Below are 21604 nucleotides of genomic sequence, written 5' to 3' on the forward strand. Positions count from 1 at the left end.
AGCCCCGCCGCCCGGCTGTCACCTTTTAAAACAGCCGCGCAGCTTCCCAGCAGCCTCCGAACCGTTCAGAAAAAATTTGCCTCTTCTTACGAACTTTTTTCGTGTTACGAATGCCAAACCCAAACTTCCGCGTTTGGCGTTCGGAGGCTGCTGGGAAGCCGCGCGGCTGTTTTAAAAGGTGACAGCCGGGCTGGGGGGCTTCCCAGCAGCCTCCGAACGCCAAACCCGGAAGTTCGGGTTTGGCGTTCGTAACACGAAAAAAGTTCGTAAGAAGAGGCAAATTTTTTCTGAACCCCGGGTTCGTATCTTGAGTTGTTCGTAAGACGAGGGGTTCGTATCTTGAGGTATCACTGTACTTTTCTTTTCAGCTTATTGTGATAGCCCTTCGCTCCGTTTCCGTCAGCAGAGGCCCTGTGGGCCGGTCCTTCACTGTTTGTAGGGCAGCCCTTTGGGCCGGATCTAAACAACATGGTGGGTCAGCTCTGGCCCATGGGCCTTGAGTTTGACGCCCTCATTCTAAACCAAGAGCTATAGGCCATCACTCACGATTGTCGTAGATCGGTTGGGAGACCACCAGGGGGAGCTGCATCAACTGCCCCGTGCCCGTATCTCGGATCCAGACTTGGAAACACAGTCGAACTGCATTCAGGTCGTAATCTCCTTTGAGCTCCTCCATGGGCACTGAGGGAGAGGAAAGACAAAAAGAAATGAAAACATCGAGAGGTTTAGAAGAGCATTAAAAGAATGAAAGCTGTCGACACTTGAATTTTGGGGGGGGCGGGGGTGAGCCCACTGAAAGATGGGAGGCCCTGCCTCCTCCCCCCAACTCTGTTTCAACTCCTACCCTCAAAACAACGCTATAGAGCAACTGCTCTATAGACAACTAGATGACAAAAAACGGGAAGGACCTTTTTTTCCAAACGGCATCACTCTGCTAAATAATTCCCTCACCACTGTCAAACTATTCACTAAGGCTGCATTACTATCACTATTAATCTCATTGCTCCTATCACCCATCTCCTCCCATTTATGACTGTATGATTGTAACTTGTTGCTTGTATCCTGATTTATATTAATATTCTTTTATGTACACTGAGAGCATAGGCACCAAGGACATTCCTTGTGTGTCCAATCACACATGGCCAATAAAGAATTCTATTCCATTCTTCTCTATTCTATTCATAATCCTATTCTATTATCTATTCTATTCTATTCCATTCTATTCCTCTCTATTCTATTCTATTCTATTCACAATCCAATTCTATTATCTATTCTATTCTACTCTATTCTATTTATAATCCTATTCTATTATCTATTCTATTCTATTCCTCTCTATTCTATTCTATTCACAATCCAATTCTATTATCTATTCTATTCTATTCCTCTCTATTCTATTCTATTCACAATCCCATTCTATTATCTATTCTATTCTTCTCTATTCTATTTATAATCCTATTCTATTATCTATTCTATTCTATTCCTCTCTATTCTATTCTATTCTATTCACAATCCCATTCTATTATCTATTCTATTCTATTCCTCTCTATTCTATTCATAATCCTATTCTATTATCTATTCTATTCTATTCCTCTCTATTCTATTTTATTCTATTCTATTCACAATCCCATTCTATTATCTATTCTATTCCATTCTATTCTTCTCTATTCTATTCCATTCTATTCTTCTCTATTCTATTCTATTCATAATCCTATTCTATTATCTATTCTATTCCATTCTATTCTTCTCTATTCTATTCATAATCCTATTCTATTATCTATTCTATTCTATCCTATACTACTTTGCGTGCGCACTCAATAAAAAATAGCTTCTGCACATGCGCAGAAGCAAAATCCAATATGGCAGTGCCCCCAAGGCACCAATAGAACCAGCTCCATGAGGTCATCGCCGAGTTACTAAAAAGTTCTAAAGAACTGGTAGGAATCCACCTCTGCTCTGAGTCCAAGATTGCTACAAAGCAGTTTATCATATTTTTACAGCAATCTCTTTCTGTCTCTCTCTTTCACACACACACACACACACACACACACACACAGCTCAGTCTTCCTTACCGTTGAACGGATTGTTCCCCGTTTCGATCCGCTTGGCCACGGCCTTTTCCAGATCCCGTTTCCGCACACACTGGATTCCCAGGTTCTGGAAGCTGGGAACAAAATGGGCGTGAGCGTGTCTCACTTGGGAAGGAAAAAGAGACCCAGAGGCAATGCCCTCCCGGTTTCTACCTCCCCATTCCTGCTCCTTGCCCAGCGAAAGGTACACCCGCGTTACTCCAACTTTATGTGCGCTGCGTTGGTTACTAGTCGGTCTCTGAATGCAATTCAAGGTGTTGGTTATCACCTTTAAAATCCTAAACGGCTCAGGGCCAGACTATTTACCGGACCGCCTCCTGCCTCATACCTTGCTGCGACCAGTAAGGGCCCACAGAATCGGCCTTCTCCAAGTCCAGTCTGCCAAACAATGTCAGCTGGCGGAACCTCGAGGAAGAGCCTTCTCTGTGGTGGCTCTGAGCCTTTGGAATCAACTGCCCCCAGAGATCCACACTATCTCCACCCTTCCGGTCTTCCACAAAGCCGTTAAGACCTGGCTATTCCGGCAGGACTGGAATTAATTAATTAATTAATTAATTAATTAATTGATTGATTGGATTTGTATGCCGCCCCTCTCCGGAGACTAGGGGCGTCTAACAGAACAATAAAACAGTGTACAATAGTAATCTAATACTAAAAACGATTAAAAACCCATTAATATAAAAACCAAACATACATACATACATACCATGCATAGAATTGTAAAGGCCCAGGGGGAAAGAATATCTCAATTCCCCCATGCCTGGCGGCAGAGGTGGGTTTTAAGTAGCTTACAAAAGGCAAGGAGGGTGGGGGCAATTCTAATCTCTGGGGGGAGTTGGTTCCAGAGGGCCGGGGCCGCCACAGAGAAGGCTCTTCCCCTGGGTCCCGCCACGTGACATTGTTTACGATTGACTGTAGCATGAATGTTTTTTAGGACATTATATATTTTATTGCACTGTTGATTTCATTGCTGTATTTGTATTGTTGTGTTTTATGGCTATTGTTAGCTGCTTTGGGTCCTTTTTGGAGTGAGTGGCATATAAATGCAAACAAACAGACAAATAAATAAGAGGCGCAAAACCCCGAGGGACTCACCTGTGAATGGAGCGCTCCGGAGATAACTCGGCTTCGTAGTAGCCTTCTTTGCAATCCTTGCCCACCAGGTCGTGCGGGTGAGGCCGATGGGGGGCTTCCTTGGTCACCAGGGAGATACGGACCTTCCCCGGACCCTGGTAGTTGAGAATCTGGGGGCAAGAAGTGCGAAACATAGAAACATAGAAGACTGACGGCAGAAAAAGACCTCATGGTCCATCTAGTCTGCCCTTATACTATTTCCTGTGTTTTATCTTACAATGGATATATGTTTATCCCAGGCATGTTTAAATTCAGTTACTGTGGATTTACCAACCACGTCTGCTGGAAGTTTGTTCCAAGGATCTACTACTCTTTCAGTGAAATAATATTTTCTCATGTTGCCTTTGATCTTTCCTCCAACTAACTTCAGATTGTGTCCCCTTGTTCTTGTGTTCACTTTCCTATTAAAACGTGTCTCAGAGTTGCACCTCCTCTCGGTTCGGGGGAAAGGAAAGGTTTGGGTTTTTGTGGGGCGCATTCGCAAAATGGCCACCCATCAGAGAATGCATGTAGCGGATGTAACCTTTCCGCTTAACTGGATGGCAGGAAGTTGCCCAGGGAAACGCCCACCATCCCCGTTCTCTGCGGTAAACGAGCCGCGATGTCACACTGCCAGGTTTTCCTTTGCGACAATGGACCAGCATTTTTTTTCCTTTTAAAAGCAACCTGGTGCAAAGGCTTCTGGGAAACGGGGTGTTTATGAGCCGGAGGAGGAGGAAGAGGAGGAGGGAAGGCTGACCTTGATGGTGGGGTGGGTCTTGGTGGTGTCGGTGCTGCGTTCTCCAGGGATGGAGCCGGCCAAGCGGCCTTCGCACTGGTAACGGAATCGCATGCCGCGTTGTTTGGGCTGCTCGATTATTTCCACCATGGGGTTGCTGCTGGGAGTGGGTTCTTGTGGGAAGGAAGGAAGGTAAGGAAGTTAGGAAAAGAGGAGGAGGAAAGAGAGCCCAGGAAAGAAGGAAGGGAAGAAGAGAAGCAGAGATAAAAGTAAGGGAGGAAGGAAGAGAGAGAAGGAAAGAGAAAAGGAAAAGAAGGAAAAGAATGAATTGAGAAAGTAGAGGGAGAGAGGAGGAGGGACGAGGAGGGACGAGGGAAGGAAGGAGAGGAAAAAAATAGAAAAAGAAAGAAGGTAAAGAGGTTAGAAAAAGAGAAGGGAAGAGAGCCCAAGAAAGGAAGAAGAAAGGAAGGAGAAAGAAGATAGAATAAAGAAAGAAGAAAGGTAAAGAGGTTAAAGAGAAAAAGGAAAGAGAACCCAGGAGAGAAGGAAAGAAGGAGAAAGAAAATAGAAAAAGAGAAAGAAGGGAGGTAAGGAGGTTAGAAAAACAGAAGGGAAGTGAGCCCAGGAAAGAAGGAAGGAGAAAGGAAGGAGAAAGAAAAGAGAAAGAAGGAAGGTAAGGTTAGAAAAAGAGAAGAAGGAAAGAGAGCCCAGAAGGAAAGAAGGAGAAAGAAAAGAGAAAAAGAGAAAGAAGGAAGGTAAGGAGGTTAGAAAAAGAGAAGAAGGAAAGAGAGCCAGAAGAGAAGGGAGAAAAAGAATGAATTGAGAAAGTAGGGGGAAAGGGAGAGAGGGGTAGGGAAGGAAGGAAGGAAGGAAGGAAGGAAAGAAAATAGGAAAAGGAGCACAGAAGAGAAGGAAGGAAGGAAAAGAAACAGGTAAAAGGAAGGGAGGGAGAGAAAGAAAGAAAATAGAAAAAGAAAGGAAGGAAAAGAATGAATTGAGAAAGAGAAAGGGCAAGAGGAGGAAGGGAAGAGAAAGAAGGAAAAGAGAAAAAGAAGCAAAGGAAGAATGAGGAGGAGGAGGAAAAGAAAGGAAAAGGAAAGAGCAGGCGGGTGGTGGAGGAGAGAAATTAAGGAGAGAGAGGGGGAAAAGGAACGAATTTATAATCAAATAATAGTTGACTATACGTGTGTGACAAATAAAAATAAATTAAATTTATATACTTTATAAAATTTATAAAAATAATTAAATTAAAAATAAAATAAATTTCTCCTCAGAGATTTTTTTTTAAAAAAAAACGCCTCGTTTTGTCCTAGGCCTCACAGACTGGGCCTTCTCCAGATAACACACAAGGGCACCATTTTTCTTAGCAGGCCAGGCCTCCCTTGAAAAAAAACAAACCAGAGGGGATTTCCTCAAATCCTCACTTTGAGCAATATTGGAATGTTTGGCCTTTCGTTCTCGAACAATTCGCCATTAAATCACCAGCTTCAGGGTTAGGTTGCCCCCCCCCCCCCTTCGCCGTGTTTATTTTGTTTGCATTGTTTTGGAAGGCAAAGGGGGAAAAAAATAAAGGAAGTATTGAACCACCCAAACGGAGAGGGAAAAAAAAAGAAATAAAAACACTCAAAAGCAATCGTGACAAGAGGGAAATCCCCAAAACTTGCTGGATCTACCAGCCATGAATGAGAGAGGCGGGAAGGTGGGGGTGAAGGACATTTCCTGGCAAGGAGATTATTTTTTTCCCATGTTGAAAGACCGGCTTGGTTTCGTTGTCTCTGGAGCTATAAAAACCAGAGGTTGGGTTTGTTGTAGAGATTCTCTCTTTTTTGGGGGGACTTTCTTGATTTTTTTTTCTTTTGAAGATGTTTCGCTTCTCCTCCCAGAAGCTTCTTCGGCTCTGGCTGAACGGTGGAGGAGGCAGGCAGCCGGACAATTTGCATCCTGTTAGAACAGCGGGTTCTCAACCTTTCTAATGCCGCGACCCCTTAATACAGTTCCTTGTGTTGTGGTGGCCCCCAACCATACGTCGAGCGTCAATTCTCCCAACAGAGCCCAAAGCCGATTGACAGGACGGGACACCGCCCGATTGGTCGGATTGTAAAAATACATTCCAAGGCACCAAAATATAAGCTATCTATCTATCTATCTATCTATCTATCTATCTATCTATCTATCTATCTATCTATCTATCTATCTATCTTTATATCTATCCATCCATCCATCCATCCATCCATCCTTCCATCAGATTTGTATGCCGCCTCTCTCCGAAGACTCGGGAAGGCTCACAGCAACAGAACAATGCAAATCCAATAGTTAAAAAAACAATTTAAAACCCTTAATATAAAAACAATCATACATGTCATATAAATCATATTATTATTATTATTATTATTATTATTATTATTATTATTATTATTATTATTATTATTATTATTAATTAGATTTGTATGCCGCCCCTCTCCGCAGTCTCAGGGCGGCTCACAACACAATAAAAACAGTTTATAACAAATCTAATAATTTACAATATAAAATATTTAAAAAAGCCATTATTAAACAGACATACACACAAGCATACCATACATAAATTGTATAGGCTCGGGGGAGATATCTCAGTTCCCCCATGCCTGACGACAAAGGTGGGTTTTAAGGAGTTTGCGAAAGGCGAGGAGGGTAGGGGCAGTTCTAATCTCTGGGGGGAGCTGGTTCCAGAGAGTCGGGGCCGCCACAGAGAAGGCTCTTTCCCTGGGGCCCGCCAACCGACATTGTTTAGTTGACGTGACCCGGAGGAGGCCCATTCTGTGGGACCTAATCGGTCGCTGGGATTCGTGCGGCAGAAGGCAGTCTCGGAGATATTCTGGTCCGATGCCAGGAAGGGCTTTAAAGGTCATAACCAACACTTTGAATTGTGACCGGAAACTGATCGACAACCAATACAGACTGCGGAGTGTTGGAGTGACATGGACATACTTAGGGAAGCCCATGATTGCTCTCGCAGCTGCATTTTGCACGATCTGAAGTTTCCGAATACTCTTCAAAGGTAGCCCCATGTAGAGAGCGTTAGTATACACTTTGCAACAAATACAGTCATACCTCGTCTTACGAACCTAATTGGTTCCCGGGGGAGGTTCGTAAGACGAAAGGTTCATAAGACGAAACATTGTTTCCCATAGGAAACAATGTAAAGTCAATTAATCCGTGCAACAACAAAACCCCCCCCGCAAAAAAACGCTGCCGCCCGGCTGTCACCTTTTAAAACAGCCCGGGGGCTTCTCAGCGGCCTCCCGAACGCCAAACCCGAACTTCCGGGTTAGGGAGGCCACCGAGAAGCCCCCCGGCTGTTTTAAAAGGTGACAGCCGGGCGGCGGGGCTTCTCGGCGGCCTCCCGAACCCCGAACCCGGAAGTTCGGCAAAAGTTCGGGGTTCGGGAGGCTGCTGGGAAGCCGCGCAGCCCGTCTGTCACCTTTTAAAACAGCCGGGGGGCTTCCCAGCAGCCTGCCGAACGCTGAACCTGGAAGTTTGGGTTTGGCGTTTGTAAGACGAAAAAAGTTCGTAAGAAGAGGCAAAAATTTTCTGAACCCCGGGTTCGTATCTCGGGTTGTTCGTAAGATGAGGGGTTCATATCTTGAGGTACCACTGTATTATCATTTCCTTACATTCTAGTTTTCTCATCTGAGTTACGTCATTTCTTTATCACTCCTAATCTTTTAATTTTGGCCTCACTGTACTTCAATTTTCCAAAGAACCAGAAGGCAGGGCAAGAAACAACGGGTGGAAACTAATCAAGGAGAGAAGTGACTTGGAATTAAGGAGAAGTTTCCTAACAGTTAGGACAATTAAGCAGTGAAACTGCTTGCCACCAGAAATCATGGGCGGTCCATCACTGAAGGTTTTTAAGAAGAGACTGGACAGTCACTTGTCTGAAATGGTGTAAGATTTCTTGCTTGAGCAAGGGGGGGGGGGGTGGACTAGAAGACCTCCAAGGTCCCTTCCATATCGCTTTCAATCCTAATAGGCATTATTTGGAGAAATACTTTTATTAACACAACATTTTGGATTTGCAAACTTACCATGAAGGCTCCAGTTTGGTGGGAAAAGCAAAGGAAGAAGATCTGAAAGAAAAAGGGGAAAAATCATGGGGGTTTTTTTTCACGTTCTGTTTTGCCACACTTTGTTTAAACCGTCTTTGGTTGAATTTAAGCTGGCATTATGGGTTTACAATTCCCAAGCCACTGCAATTTTGTGTTAAGTATGAACGCTTTCCATCATTTCAAAGAGGTGTTTGGAATCATCGCCGCCAGATTTCAACAAGTTAGACATGAAACAGGCCCTGTGCCAACCGATCTTCTTAAAAAATAAATCAGAATGCTAGTCCTCATGGTTACAAACAGCTGGCTTAAATATGGAACGCGGGGACGCCTTTTACTGAGACAAATCATCATTCCATTATTATTATTATTTTCCTAGATTGCAACAATTGGGTTTCTTAATTAGGTGGCGTCATAATTTTTTACAGAAAAAAAATTCAATTTTGGCTTCTGGGCATAAAACCCATTCGCTCTGCTTCACTAATACTGGGCTCAAGTTACAACCAAACATAAATAAACCCTGTGAAGTTTGTTCATTGATTCATTACGAAATTTATAGAAACATAGAAACATAGAAGACTGACGGCAGAAAAAGACCTCATGGTCCATCTAGTCTGCCCTTATACTATTTCCTGTATTTTATCTTACAATGGATATATGTTCATCCCACGCATGTTTAAATTCAGTTACTGTGGATTTACCAACCACGTCTGCTGGAAGTTTGTTCCAAGGATCTACTACTCTTTCAGTGAAATAATATTTTCTCATGTTGCTTTTGATCTTTCCCCCAACTAACTTCAGATTGTGTCCCCTTGTTCTTGTGTTCACTTTCCTATTAAAAACACTTCCCTCCTGAACCCTATTTAACCCTTTAACCTATTTAAATGTTTCGATCATGTCCCCCCTTTCCCTTCTGTCCTCCAGACTATGCAGATTGAGTTCATGAAGTCTTTCCTGATACGACCTTCCACCATTCTTGTAGCCCGTCTTTGGACCCGTTCAATTTTGTCAATATCTTTTTGCAGGTGAGGTCTCCAGAACTGAACACAGTATTCCAAATGTGGTCTCACCAGCGCTCTATATAAGGGGAGCACAATCTCCCTCTTCCTGCTTGTTATACCTCTAGCTATGCAGCCAAGCATCCTACTTGCTTTTCCTACTGCCCGACCACACTGCTCACCCATTTTGAGGCTGTCAGAAATCACTATCCCTAAATCCTTCTCTTCTGAAGTTTTTGCTAACACAGAACTGCCAATGCAATACTCAGATTGAGGATTCCTTTTCCCCAAGTGCATTATTTTACATTTGGAAACATTAAACTGCAGTTTCCATTGCTTTGACCATTTATCTAGTAAAGCTAAATCATTTACCATATTACAGACCCTTCCAGGAATATCAACCCTATTGCACACTTTAGAGTCATCGGCAAATAGGCAAACCTTATTGGCGGCCCATCTTGTATTCAACGACTCTAGGCGGTTTTCCGCAGAAGTGACAACAGCACTGACTTATGACCGATCCTCACACTTACAACAACGTCCCCACGGTCACGTGTTCGAAACTTGAGCGGTGTGGGAAGTGACTTTCCCAACTGGCTTCTTTTGGCAAGCAAAGTCAATGAAATAAAAACCAACAGGGCCCGTGTAACAACCATGGTGATTCGCTTAACGACGCTGGCAAATGAGGCAAGCCGCCTTGCTTAGCGATGGACATTTTGGGCTCAACGGTGGTTGCATGTCAACAACGGATTATTTATTTATTTATTTATTTATTTTAGTTAGTTAGTTAGTTAGTTAGTTAGTTAGTTAGTTAGTTATTAGATTTGTATGCCGCCCCTTTCCGTAGACTCGGGGCGGCTCACAACACAATAAAAAACAGTTTATAACAAATCTAATAATTTACAATTTAAAATATTAAAAAACCCCATTATTAAACAGACATACATACAAGCATACCATACATAAATTGTATAGGCCCGGGGGAGATATCTCAGTTCCCCCATGCCTGATGACAAAGGTGGGTTTTAAGGAGTTTGTGAAAGGCGAGGAGGGTAGGGGCAGTTCTAATCTCTGGGGGGAGCTGGTTCCAGAGAGTCGGGGCCGCCACAGAGAAGGCTCTTCCCCTGGGGCCCGCCAACCGACATTGTTTAGTTGACGGGACCCGGAGAAGGCCAACTCTGTGGGACCTAATCGGTCACTGGGATTCGTGCGGCAGAAGGCGGTCTCGGAGATATTCTGGTCCGATGCCATGAAGGGCTTTAAAGGTCATAACTAACACTTTGAATTGTGACCGGAAATTGATCGGCAGCCAATGCAGACTGCGGAGTGATGGTGAAACATGGGCATATCTAGGTAAGCCCATGACTGCTCTCGCAGCTGCATTCTGCACGATCTGAAGTTTCTGAACACTTTTCAAAGGTAGCCCCATGTAGAGAGTGTTACAGTAGTCGAACCTTGAGGTGATGAGGGCATGAGTGACTGTGAGCAGTGACTCCCCTGTCCAAATAGGGCCGCAACTGGTGCACCAGGCGAACCTGGGCAAACGCCCCCCTCGCCACAGCTGAAAGATGGAGTACCTGTGCAAGCGCACGCAGCCTCGGATCCAAGATACTGAAGAAGGAAATGTTGAAAAGAGAAGCAGAAGTCGTTCCAGAGCCCGAAAGAAGGAAGTTTGCAGACGAAACTTCACGCAGAAGTAGTTCACAGACTGACAAGCGGGGTCAGAGGTGAAGGTAAATACAACAGCTACAAGGAGTTCTTAAATGTCTTTTAAAAATAGGTTTTTTTTCTTTCCTCCAGTTGAGGCTATTTGCTGCTCTAACTACAAAAGTCTACAAAACAATAATTTTTTGTAATCATCACAGTTGACCTTGTACCTTTCTGAAATATTTTTTTGTTCTGATTTCAAAAATGTATACAGAAACATAGAAGTCTGACGGCAGAAAAAGACCTCATGGTCCATCTAGTCTGCCCTTATACTATTTTCTGTATTTTATCTTAGGATGGATCTATGTTTATCTCAGGCATGTTTAAATTCAGTGACTGTGGATTTATCTACCACGTCTCTTTCAGTGAAATAATATTTTCTCATGTTGCTTTTGATCTTTCCCCCAACTAACTTCAGATTGTGTCCCCTTGTTCTTGTGTTCACTTTCCTATTAAAACCACTTCCGCCCTGAACCTTATTTAACCCTTTGACATATTTAAATGTTTCGATCGTGTCCCCCCTTTTCCTTCTGTCCTCCAGACTATACAGATTGAGTCCATGAAGTCTTTCCTGATACGTTTTATGCTTAAGACCTTCCACCATTCTTGTAGCCCATCTTTGGACCCGTTCAATTTTGTCAATATCTTTTTGTAGGTGAGGTCTCCAGAACTGGACACAGTATTCCAAATGGGGTCTCACCAGCTCTCTATATAGCGGGATTATAATCTCCCTCTTCCTGCTTGTTATACCTCTATCTTAAACTAGTTTAAAAGTTAATTGTAGTTTAAATTCTAATCCTATGTCATAATGGCAGCATGTGCTGCTAGTTTTAATCCTAATTCTAGTTTACATTTTAACCCTACTTTATAATGGCAGCATGCACTGCTAATTTTAATTCTAGTTTAAATTCTAATCCTATGTTGTAATGGCAGCATGCGCTGCTAGTTTTAATCCTGGTTTAAATTTTAATCCTAGTTTAAATGCCAGCGGGCACTGCTAGTTTTAATCCTAAAGTATGTTTTAATCCTACTTTACTTTAAAGGGCAACACCCATTCTCCTCAACTCCTTTGAGTTCTGAAATGTCAGCAGACATTGTCTTCCACTGAGCTGTGAAGCCGTTGAGGACTAGAAAACTGGTTCTAGCCAATGAACTTTGCGGAACTGAATAGCACTCCTGGCTGGGCTGTATTCCACATTCCTCAGATTTCGCAGTCACAGATACCAGATACACACCCCGTCACAACAAACTATTAGCCTCTTAGAACAGGCCAAGATAGCAGACTGGGCAGCCTACAGCTCTGGGGTTGTAAAACGTTAGCACATAAACTTGCCGGCGGGCGATTGGAAAAATAAGCGTGACTTTAGCCAAATCCTTGAGGACTAGAAACTAGGTCCAGGCAACGATTTATTGTTGCCGAGTTGAACGGACTCTTTTTTTCCACATTCCTAAGACTTCCTAGCACGCTCTGCTTCAAAATAAAATAAAATAAAATAAATAACCTGGGGAGCCACAAACACAAAATACCGCAAATGACAACACACTAACACACCCCTTACATTTTAAGAAAGTGGTGTAAACTCAGATCTGGTTGTGAAAAAGTTTGTTGATTTCACCCACAAATTTCGCCTCATGTTCTCAGGCTGGGTTGGGACAGCTAGATGGGCAGTCCTCAATTTACAACAACTTGTTTAGTGACCGTTTGAAATTAGCACAGCAAGGTGATGTCAAACCGATGCAGACGTTGGCGATGAATCAACGGCTCGCCACACCATCTATAGAAGGCCTGATGTTGATGGGAACTTGGGAGGAGTGATTTTCATGATGCAGCCCCAAAGCATTCTTTAGAGTAGTTCAAGGACATCCTATGCCCAACCACCTGGGCGGAAGCGGAAGGAGGACTGGACCAAGCTGGCACATCTGAGTGGGCAACGTGACACATTTGTAGATGGGGGACAAGGGATGTGAAATTTCAACTGAGTGGGAAACTCAGGTTTTCCACTGTGGGTGCCGGGATAAATCATTTGAAACTTTGAGGAGTACTTTGACTTGGGTTCTGATTTATTTATTTATTTATTTATTGATTGATTGTTAGAGTTGAAAGGGACCATGAAGGCCATCGAGTTCAACCTCCTGCCCAAGCAGGAACCCTATAGTACACCAGTCAAGTGGCAGTTCAATCTTCTCTTAAAAATGTCCAGAGTGTTGGAGTTCACAACGTCCGCTGGTAGGTTGTTCCGTTGGTTGATCGCTCTGACCGTCAGGAAGTTCCTCCTTATCTCCATGTTGAATCTCTCCTTGGTCAGCTTCTAGCCGCTGTTCCTTGTCCGGCCCTCTGGTGCCCTGAAGAATAAAGTGATCCCCTCCTCTCTGTGACATCCCCTCGTATACTTGTAGACTGCTATCATGTCCGCTTGTAGACTGCTATCATGTCCGCTCTGGCCCTCCTTTTCTCTAGGCTATCCATGCCCAGTTCCCTCAGTCTCACGTCGTAAGTCTTGGTTTCCAGTCCCTTAATCATCTTGATTGCTCTTTTTTGCACCTTCTCCAGAGTTTCAACGACTCTTTTGAAGTGTGGTGACCAGAACTGAATACAGTACTCCAGGTGCGGTCGGACCAGGGCGTAGTAGAGTGGTATTAAGACTTCCCTGGTCTTGGAGTGTATTCCCCTGTTGATGCAGCTTAGGATTGTGTTGGCTTTTTAAGCTGCTGCTGCACATTGTTGGCTCATGTTTAGTTGATTGTCCACCAAGACTCCGAGGTCTCTTTCGCAGTCGCTACTGCTAAGAGGGGTTTCTCCCAGGTTGTATGTGTGTCCAGGGTTTTTCCTGCCTAGGTGAAGGTTTGGATGCTACCTGGAACCTTGACGGGTGACTTGTTATATGGCTGTTTGTCACACTGATGGCCCTCGCAGCCTCGCTTGATCAAAACTCAAACTATTTATGAGGGTTGCAAAGTCCCAGATTCACACGATCCCCTTTTGCGACCTTTGGACAATCAAAGTCAGATTAACAGAGTTGGAAGGGATCTTGCAGGTCATCTAGTCCAGTGTTTCCCAACCTTGGCAACTTGAAGATATTTGGACTTCAACTCCCAGAATTCCCCAGCCAGCATTCGCTGGCTGGGGAATTCTGGGAGTTGAAGTCCAAATATCTTCAAGTTGCCAAGGTTGGGAAACACTAATCTAGTCCAACCCACTCCTAAGCAGGGGACCCTACACTGTTTTCTGAAAGATAACAGTCTAGTCTCTTCCTAAAAGCTCCCACAACTTCCCAAGTCAACGTGGAAAGCCAGATTCACTTAACAACCCCGCGGTTAACTTAACCACTGCAGTGATTCACTTAACAACGGAAGGTTGCAAAATTCACTTAACAACTGCCCCACTGAGCAACAGAAATTTCGGGCTCGTAAATCTAATGCTACCTGCATCATTTTCACTGCCATTAATTTGAATCTTTTTTGAGTAGGTTTAGGCTGCTTGGCCTCCTTACCTATCCTACCTTGCTGGGCTGTTGTGACAATAAAGTGCCCCTGTTAGCAGGGAAAAATAATTGTTTTCACCCGCCTGGGTGTGCAGTTGTTTGCAGGAACGTTATAGGGATAATCCTCAATTTATAATTGTTCATTCGGTGGCTGTTGGAAATTACTATGGAAATATGTCAAAGGGTTAAATAAGGTCCAGGAGGGAAGTGTTTTTAGTAGGAAAGTGAACACAAGAACAAGGGGACACAATCTGAAGTTAGTTGGGGGAAAGATCAAAAGCAACATGAGAAAATATTATTTCACTGAAAGAGTAGTAGATCCTTGGAACAAACTTCCAGCAGACGTGGTTGGTAAATCCACAGTAACTGAATTTAAACATGCGTGGGATAAACATATATCCATCGTAAGATAAAATACAGGAAATAGTATAAGGGCAGACTAGATGGACCATGAGGTCTTTTTCTGCCGTCAGTCTTCTATGTTTCTACTAAACAGATAAACAACCTGACTTACAACCTGTCCTCAGACTTATGACCATTGCACAATCCTGACAGTCATGGGATGAGAATTTGGGGATTTCCCCCCCCAACCAGCATGTATTTTATCATGGTTGGAGTATCCCAGCCAGATTATGACAGGGGTCATTCTTTATCAAGTGGACCAGGTGTCCACTTGACTGATTTTTGCAGCCTTATTTGAAAAGAAACCATCACAAAAACAACATATATGATAGGTGGAAAAATGCTCTTTCTAATAAAATAAAAATGAAGATGATTGAAGGTGAGAAAACAGAGAGCTCTGTTTCATCATCTTCAATCATCTCATTTAAAAGAGCAAGTTTTTTTCTATCACTGTTTTCTCACCTTCAATCACCTTCATCTTTATTTCATTAGAAAGAGGATTGGTTTTTTCTGTCATTTATTATTATTATTATTATTATTATTGTTGTTGTTGTTTATTAGATTTGTATGCCGCCCTTCTCCGTAGACTCGGGGCAATATATGTTGTTTTTGTGATGATTTCTTTTCAAACAAGGCTTCAATTTCACTTGGTCCACTTGACAAAGATTGACCCACAAGTGTGTGTGTGGTGTAAAGCCTGATTCATTTAATGACACGTTTCACTTAACAGAATTGCAGTGAATCACTATCATAAAACTGAGCAGTGCAATTTCCTTAACAACTGACCTCACTCAGCAACAGAAATTGCTAAAAACTGCAATGTTTTCCACTTCTAAGATAAGGGCTGCCTGTAATTCCTAACTTCCAATTAAAAATATTTCCGTTTAATCTCTATGTTGTTCTTCTGAAAACCTGGCTGTTCCCTTGCTGATTTTGCATAAAGCTGGACTTTTTTTTTTTTTAAAGGCAAAGATTTATTGCACGCTCATGACTTTGATATTACTTGGTTACCAATTTGTTTTATTTCCTGCCTCACCCTATTATTGATGGAAAGACTGGCTAGATGGTTATCTTTTATGACAGTCACCAGTTTAGCATTTACCCGCGTTGGACAAAAAACTTTTAATCTGGAATTAAAATGGAATCCCTTTTAATCCTCTCCTTTCTGAGGAATGCACCCAGATCATTTAAAATCTCCTTGATAGGATTGAATTTATTATTATTATTATTATTATTATTATTATTATTATTAATTAGATTTATTTATTTTATTTATTTATTTATTGGATTTGTATGCCGCCCCTCTCCGTAGACTCGGGTCGGCTAACAACAATGATAAAAACAGCATGTAACAATCTCATCCAATACAAAAATAACTAAAAAACCCCCTTAGTATAAAAACCAAACATACATACAGACATACCATGCGTAAATTGTAAAGGCCTAGGGGGAAAGAATATCTCAGTTCCCCCATGCCTGACGGCAGAGGTGGGTTTTAAGAAGTTTACGAAAGGCAAGGAGGGTGGGGGCAATTCTAATCTCCGGGGGGAGTTGGTTCCAAAGGGCCGGGGCCGCCACAGAGAAGGCTCTTCCCCTGGGTCCCGCCAAACGACATTGTTTAGTTGACGGGACCCGGAGAAGGTCCACTCTGTGGCACCTAACTGGTCGCTGGGATTCATGCAGCAGAAGGCGGTCCCTGAGATAATCTTGTCCGGTGCCATGAAGGACTTTATAGGTCATAACCAACACTTTGAATTGTGACCGGAAACTGATCGGCAACCAATGCAGACTGCGGAGTGTTGGTGTAACATGGGCATATTTGGGGAAGCCCATGACTGCTCTCACAGCTGCATTCTGCATGATCTGAGGTTTCCAAACACTTTTCAAAGGTAGCCCCAGGTAGAGATAAAATACAAGAAATAGTACAAGGGCAGACTAGATGGACCATGAGGTCTTTTTCTGCTGTCAATTTTCTACGAGAGAAATTGGCAGAAAAATGGGACAAGATTACTACTGTAATTTTATAAATATGGACTATACAAATGTTCATTACCATGTTTTAACAAAAATAAGATTGGGTCGTATATTATTTTTTGCTCCATTAGGCTTATTATTATAAGTTGCTCAGAGTCCATTTTGAAATTGGACGACATATAAATGATACTAATAAATAAATAAATAAATAAATTAGGGCTTATTTTCTAGTTAGGTACTTATTGCATCTGTTGGGCTAACAATCTTAACTGGGGTTTATTTTGGGGGAATAGGGCTTATATTACGAGCATCCTGAAAAAAAACATGCTACGGCTTATTTCTGGTTGGACTTTACTTTCGGAGGAAACAGGGTACATGTTAACCATTGTTTTTATTATTTTATACTATTTTAACCAAGGTATCCAAAATCGTTGAGAGGCAGCCTCTGAATTAACTAAACAAACATGTTCCAACTTCTTTAGGCATTGTCCCACGATACTGAGACCAGTTATCACACAGGCCTGGGAGGAATAGAACCTCTGATAGAATAGAATAGAACCTCCAAGGTCAGCAATAGTCTATCGGTGGCAGAAAAAGGCACAGGTCTGCTTCTTCCTGCTAAAGTCGTAACCATCACCATCACCATCAAAAATTAAAAATCTGAAAAATCTCTTTTGGTTTTCCCCCTCATTGCAACTTTTAGGTTTGTGGACTTCAACTCCCAGAATTTTTCAACCAGCAAACATGCAACTTTTCTTGTGGACTTCAACTCCCAGAATTCTCCAGCCACCAAACCTGGCAACTTTCAGGTTTGTGGACTTCAACTCCCAGAATTCTCCAGCCACCAAACCTGGCAACTTTCAGGTTTGTGGACTTCAACTCCCCGAATTCTCAAGCCAGCAAACCTGACAACTTTAAGACTTGTGGACTTCAACTCCCAGAATTCTCCAGCCACCATAAGGTACAACCGAGGCCCGAGAAAAAAGGTTGTAAAAACCGAGCTAAAACTGCCTCACTTAGCAACAGAAATTCTTGATATTAGATAAAATATTATTGGGAACCGACGGAAAATCAATATTTGTTAAACTATAAAATGGAGGATGAACAAGTAAAGGACAGTATGATTAAACGGGCTCAAAAATTTGGCTGCAGCATTAATTTGGACCAGTGTTTCCCAAGAGAATGCTGGCTGGGGAATTCTGGGAGTTGAAGTCCAGGTATCTTCAAGTTGCCAAGGTTGGGAAACACTGATTTAGACAAATGGCAACCAATATGAAATAGGAACAAAAAATGGACGCAAACCACAATGTACAAGGAAAATTGGTATAAAATGTTCTACAGGTGGCACATACCACCCATACAGCTAGCAAAAATGGATTAAAAAATGTAGACCCAGATGTTGGAAATGTAGAAAAGAATTTGGTTCTTAATATCATCTATGGTGACGCTATGAAAAAGCAAAGTTATTGGGGAAAAATTTAAAAATGCCTAGAAGAAATTTTAAAAAGGAACGTAGAACCCCCCCCCCCCCCCGAGTTCTTTCTATTGGGGATAGTGCATGAAAAGGTAAAAAAAAAAAAGCCAAATATATTTAATTTTACATACAACGTCAGCAAGAATTGTTTTTGCACAATATTGGAAAAACAAAATTATACCTACAGAGGAAGGTAGAAACATAGAAGATTGACGGCAGAAAAAGTCCTCAACGTCCATCTAGTCTGCCCTTATTAACTATTTCCAGTATTTTATCTTAGGATGGATCGATGTTTATCCCAGGCATGTTTAAATTCAGTAACTGTGGATTGACCAACCAGGTCTGCTGGAAGTTTGTTCCAAGCATCTACTACTCTTTCAGTCAAATAATATTTCCTCACGTTACTTCTAATCATTCCCCCAACTAACCTCAGATGGTGCCCCCTTGTTCTTGTGTTCACTTTCCTATTAAAAACACTTCTCTCCTGTGCCTTATTTAACTCTTTGACATATTTAAGAAACATAGAAACATAGAAGATTGACGGCAGAAAAAGACCTCATGGTCCATCTAGTCTGCCCTTATAATATTTCCTGTATTTTAATTTGTTCCAAGCATCTACTAATCTTAAGATGTAATAGAAAAAATAATAATGGAAATGGATAAATTAATCATGGAATTAAAGAATAAGGATGATTCTGAATATTATAAATGTTGGGGCAAGTTATATTGTTGGCTGCAAAAAAGGAAAATGTAATGACACATAGTCAAAAACAAAAATATCAGAAAATTGGGGACTAAAATAAAGATGAATAAAGAAAGGGAAAAAGAAAGCATAGATACCGAAGTGAGATCAATGTATAGAAACCATATATATTAGGGATAGAATAGCCACAGGGAATGAGTATAATAAGAAATGCAAAACAGGTTATGTCACACAAATGTCCAATGTTTTTAAGTGTATATGTATAAATAAATATTTTTAAAAAAGAAAAGAAATTCCCAAATAGAGTCATAAGTGGAAGATTCCCTCCAAGTTGATGATGATGATGATGGAGGGGTTAAAAACCTGTGCATTATTCACGCAATTTTCTGAAAAGAAAGGCAAAAAGGAGGGATATTTTTTTGGGGGGGGGGGGAGAAAAAGGATAATGGGGAGAAACTAAAACAAGGGGCCATTTGGGTTTTTTTTTTGAGGGGTGGGGGAGAAGAGCCCTGAATAAATGAAAGCAGAGGCTGTACTTTCAGTTGAGCTATGCCAATGTTTCCCAACCTTGGCAACTTAAAGATATCTGGACTTCAACTCCCAGAATTCCCCAGCCAGCATTCGCTGCCTGGGGAATTCTGGGAGTTGAAGTCCAGATACCTTCAAGTTGCCAAGGTTGGCAAACACTGACCTATGCCACTCCGCTGCGGCCAGAAGGAATGTGTTTATTGAAGGAATGTAGATATTGTTATCCTGTTTTACGCTATCTATACAGTTTGTTTTATATTGTTTACATTGACTCGGAGTAAAAGGAGTTCTTTGCAAATGCAATAAATTAAATTGAATTTCTTGGGGCGGAGACAGAGAGACACAATAGATACAAACTTATAGTAAACCACTCCAAACTCGACTGCAGGAAATACGACTTTAGTAACCGAGTAGTTGATGCACGGAACTCACTACCTGACTTTGTAGTATCATCACCCTAACCCCCAAAACGTTACCCTTAGACTACTCACTGTGGATCTCTCCCAAATCCTAAGGGGCGTGCATAAGTGCACCAGCCCAGCATGCCTTACGTCCCGTCCTAATGTTTCTCTCTTACTAGCATCATGTAAACATTGATATATCTCTGTATGCCATTGACAAAACAAATAAATACATAAACAAAAATAGACAGAGGGGTGCAAACTGCAGTAAGTGAAGGCCTCATCAACCCAGACTGCAAAAATGGGTAACTTCTTTCGGGGGGGGGGAGTATGATCTGACACACACCCCATCAAAGGAGAGAAGAAAGGGAGGGAGGGGTGGGGGGGACACACAGAGAGAAGGATGCCAGCTCCTTTAATGGGGGGTCTGATCCCCCCATCAATCAAGGGAGGGGGCTAAAAGGAGAAGGGGGGGTTGCACAGGTGTCTGAGGGGGCAGAGAGGGGAAGCTTCTTTAATGGGGATCTGATTTGCCACCCCTATCAATCAAGGGAGGGGGCTCAAAGGAGAAGGGGGTCCCCTCCATCCTAGCCACAGCCCACAGGTGCCCCTCTTTTTTGGGGGGGGCTGTCTTATTCCCCTCTTAATCAAGAGAGGGGGGGCTCAAAGGAGAAGGAGGGGTCTCCTCCACCCTAGCCACAGTTCCCCCTTTTGGGGGGCTGTCTTATTCCCCCCCTTAATCAAGGGAGGGGGCTCAAATGAGAAGGGGGTCCCCTCTACCCCAGCCACAGGTGCCCCTCTTTTTTGGGGGGGCTGTCCGCCCCGAGGCTACGGAGAGGGGCGGCATACAAATCTAATAAATAATAATAATTAATCGAGGGGGCTCAAAAAGAGAAGGAGGGGACCCCTCCACCCTAGCCATAGTTGCCCCTCTTTTGGGGGGGGGCTGTCTTATTCCCCCCTTAATCAAGGGAGGGGGCTCAAAGGAGAAGTGGGTCCCCTCTACCCTAGCCACAGGTGCCCCTCTTTTTTTGGGGGGGGGCTGTCTTATTCCCCCCCTTAATCAAGGGAGGGGGCTCAAAGGAGAAGGGGTCCCCTCCACCCTAGCCAGTTGACCCTCTTTTTTTCGGTCGGCTGTCCTGTTCCCCCCTTAATCAAGGGAGGGGGCTCAAAGGAGAAGAAGGGGGCAGAAAGAGAATGGGGGGGCGAGGGAAGACCCACTCACCCTCCATGGTGGTCGCGGGCTGCATCTGAGGCAGGTGCTCCCCCATGGGGAGGGAGGGGAGGGGCCCAGAGGCCGGAGGGCCCAATCCACGCAGCAGCAGCGGAGGCTCCGAAGGGCCCGCAGCCCCCCCGCTCCACCCAAGTCCAACGAAGCCCGCGCAGCTGCTCTCGGCCGGCAAAGCGGGAAGGCCAGGCCAACGGAGGCCGAGGCGGCGACGGAACTCTGCGCGGCTGCAATGTATCCAGCCCCGAAAGGAAACACCCTGTCCCACGTGACGCGCCCGGCCGCCTGCTGGGAAAGCCCCGCCCCGGTCTTCGCGGCCACGCCCCTCATGCAAATCGCAAAGGCGGGGCTGGGGGAATGCTAATTTAAAAGAGTCATAGCAATACTGTACAGTACTACTAGCGGAAACAGGACTAGTAAATAATACATAATAAACATCAACGAATAAAAATAAAAATAATAATGTCAAAGATGAATTTGATAGATTTTTAATTGTTAAGTTGACTTTCACTAGAGTGCCTTCTGTCCCCTGTCCTATAGTCTTCTCTACTATATCTCTATAAGCTTCATTGTATATTATTGTGTCCTGTATATTGGACAAAATAAATAAAAAAATAAAAAAATAAATGTTTAATCAGAGATAATGAACATGATAATAAAATAGTAATAATAATGTCAATATT

The 21604-nt window shown here is 43.0% G+C and overlaps 1 protein-coding gene across 2 annotated transcripts in view; it reads right to left on the reverse strand.

The window, feature by feature from the left end:
• RELA (RELA proto-oncogene, NF-kB subunit) overlaps positions 1-21254 on the reverse strand; it is a 36864-nt gene extending 15610 nt beyond the window's left edge. For both annotated transcript variants that reach the window (XM_070766547.1, XM_070766546.1), the window contains exons 1-6: positions 20919-21254; positions 8007-8048; positions 3961-4112; positions 3183-3331; positions 2070-2161; positions 547-681 (exon numbers count right to left, since the gene is read on the reverse strand). In XM_070766547.1, coding sequence (XP_070622648.1) covers positions 547-681; positions 2070-2161; positions 3183-3331; positions 3961-4112; positions 8007-8048; positions 20919-20964 — 616 coding nt within the window. In that variant the 5' untranslated portion in view covers positions 20965-21254. The remainder of the gene's footprint in view (positions 1-546; positions 682-2069; positions 2162-3182; positions 3332-3960; positions 4113-8006; positions 8049-20918) is intronic.
• Positions 21255-21604: the final 350 nt, after the last annotated feature.

This window comes from Erythrolamprus reginae, chromosome 13, assembly GCF_031021105.1.
Source record: "Erythrolamprus reginae isolate rEryReg1 chromosome 13, rEryReg1.hap1, whole genome shotgun sequence".
Lineage (NCBI taxonomy): Eukaryota > Metazoa > Chordata > Lepidosauria > Squamata > Dipsadidae > Erythrolamprus > Erythrolamprus reginae.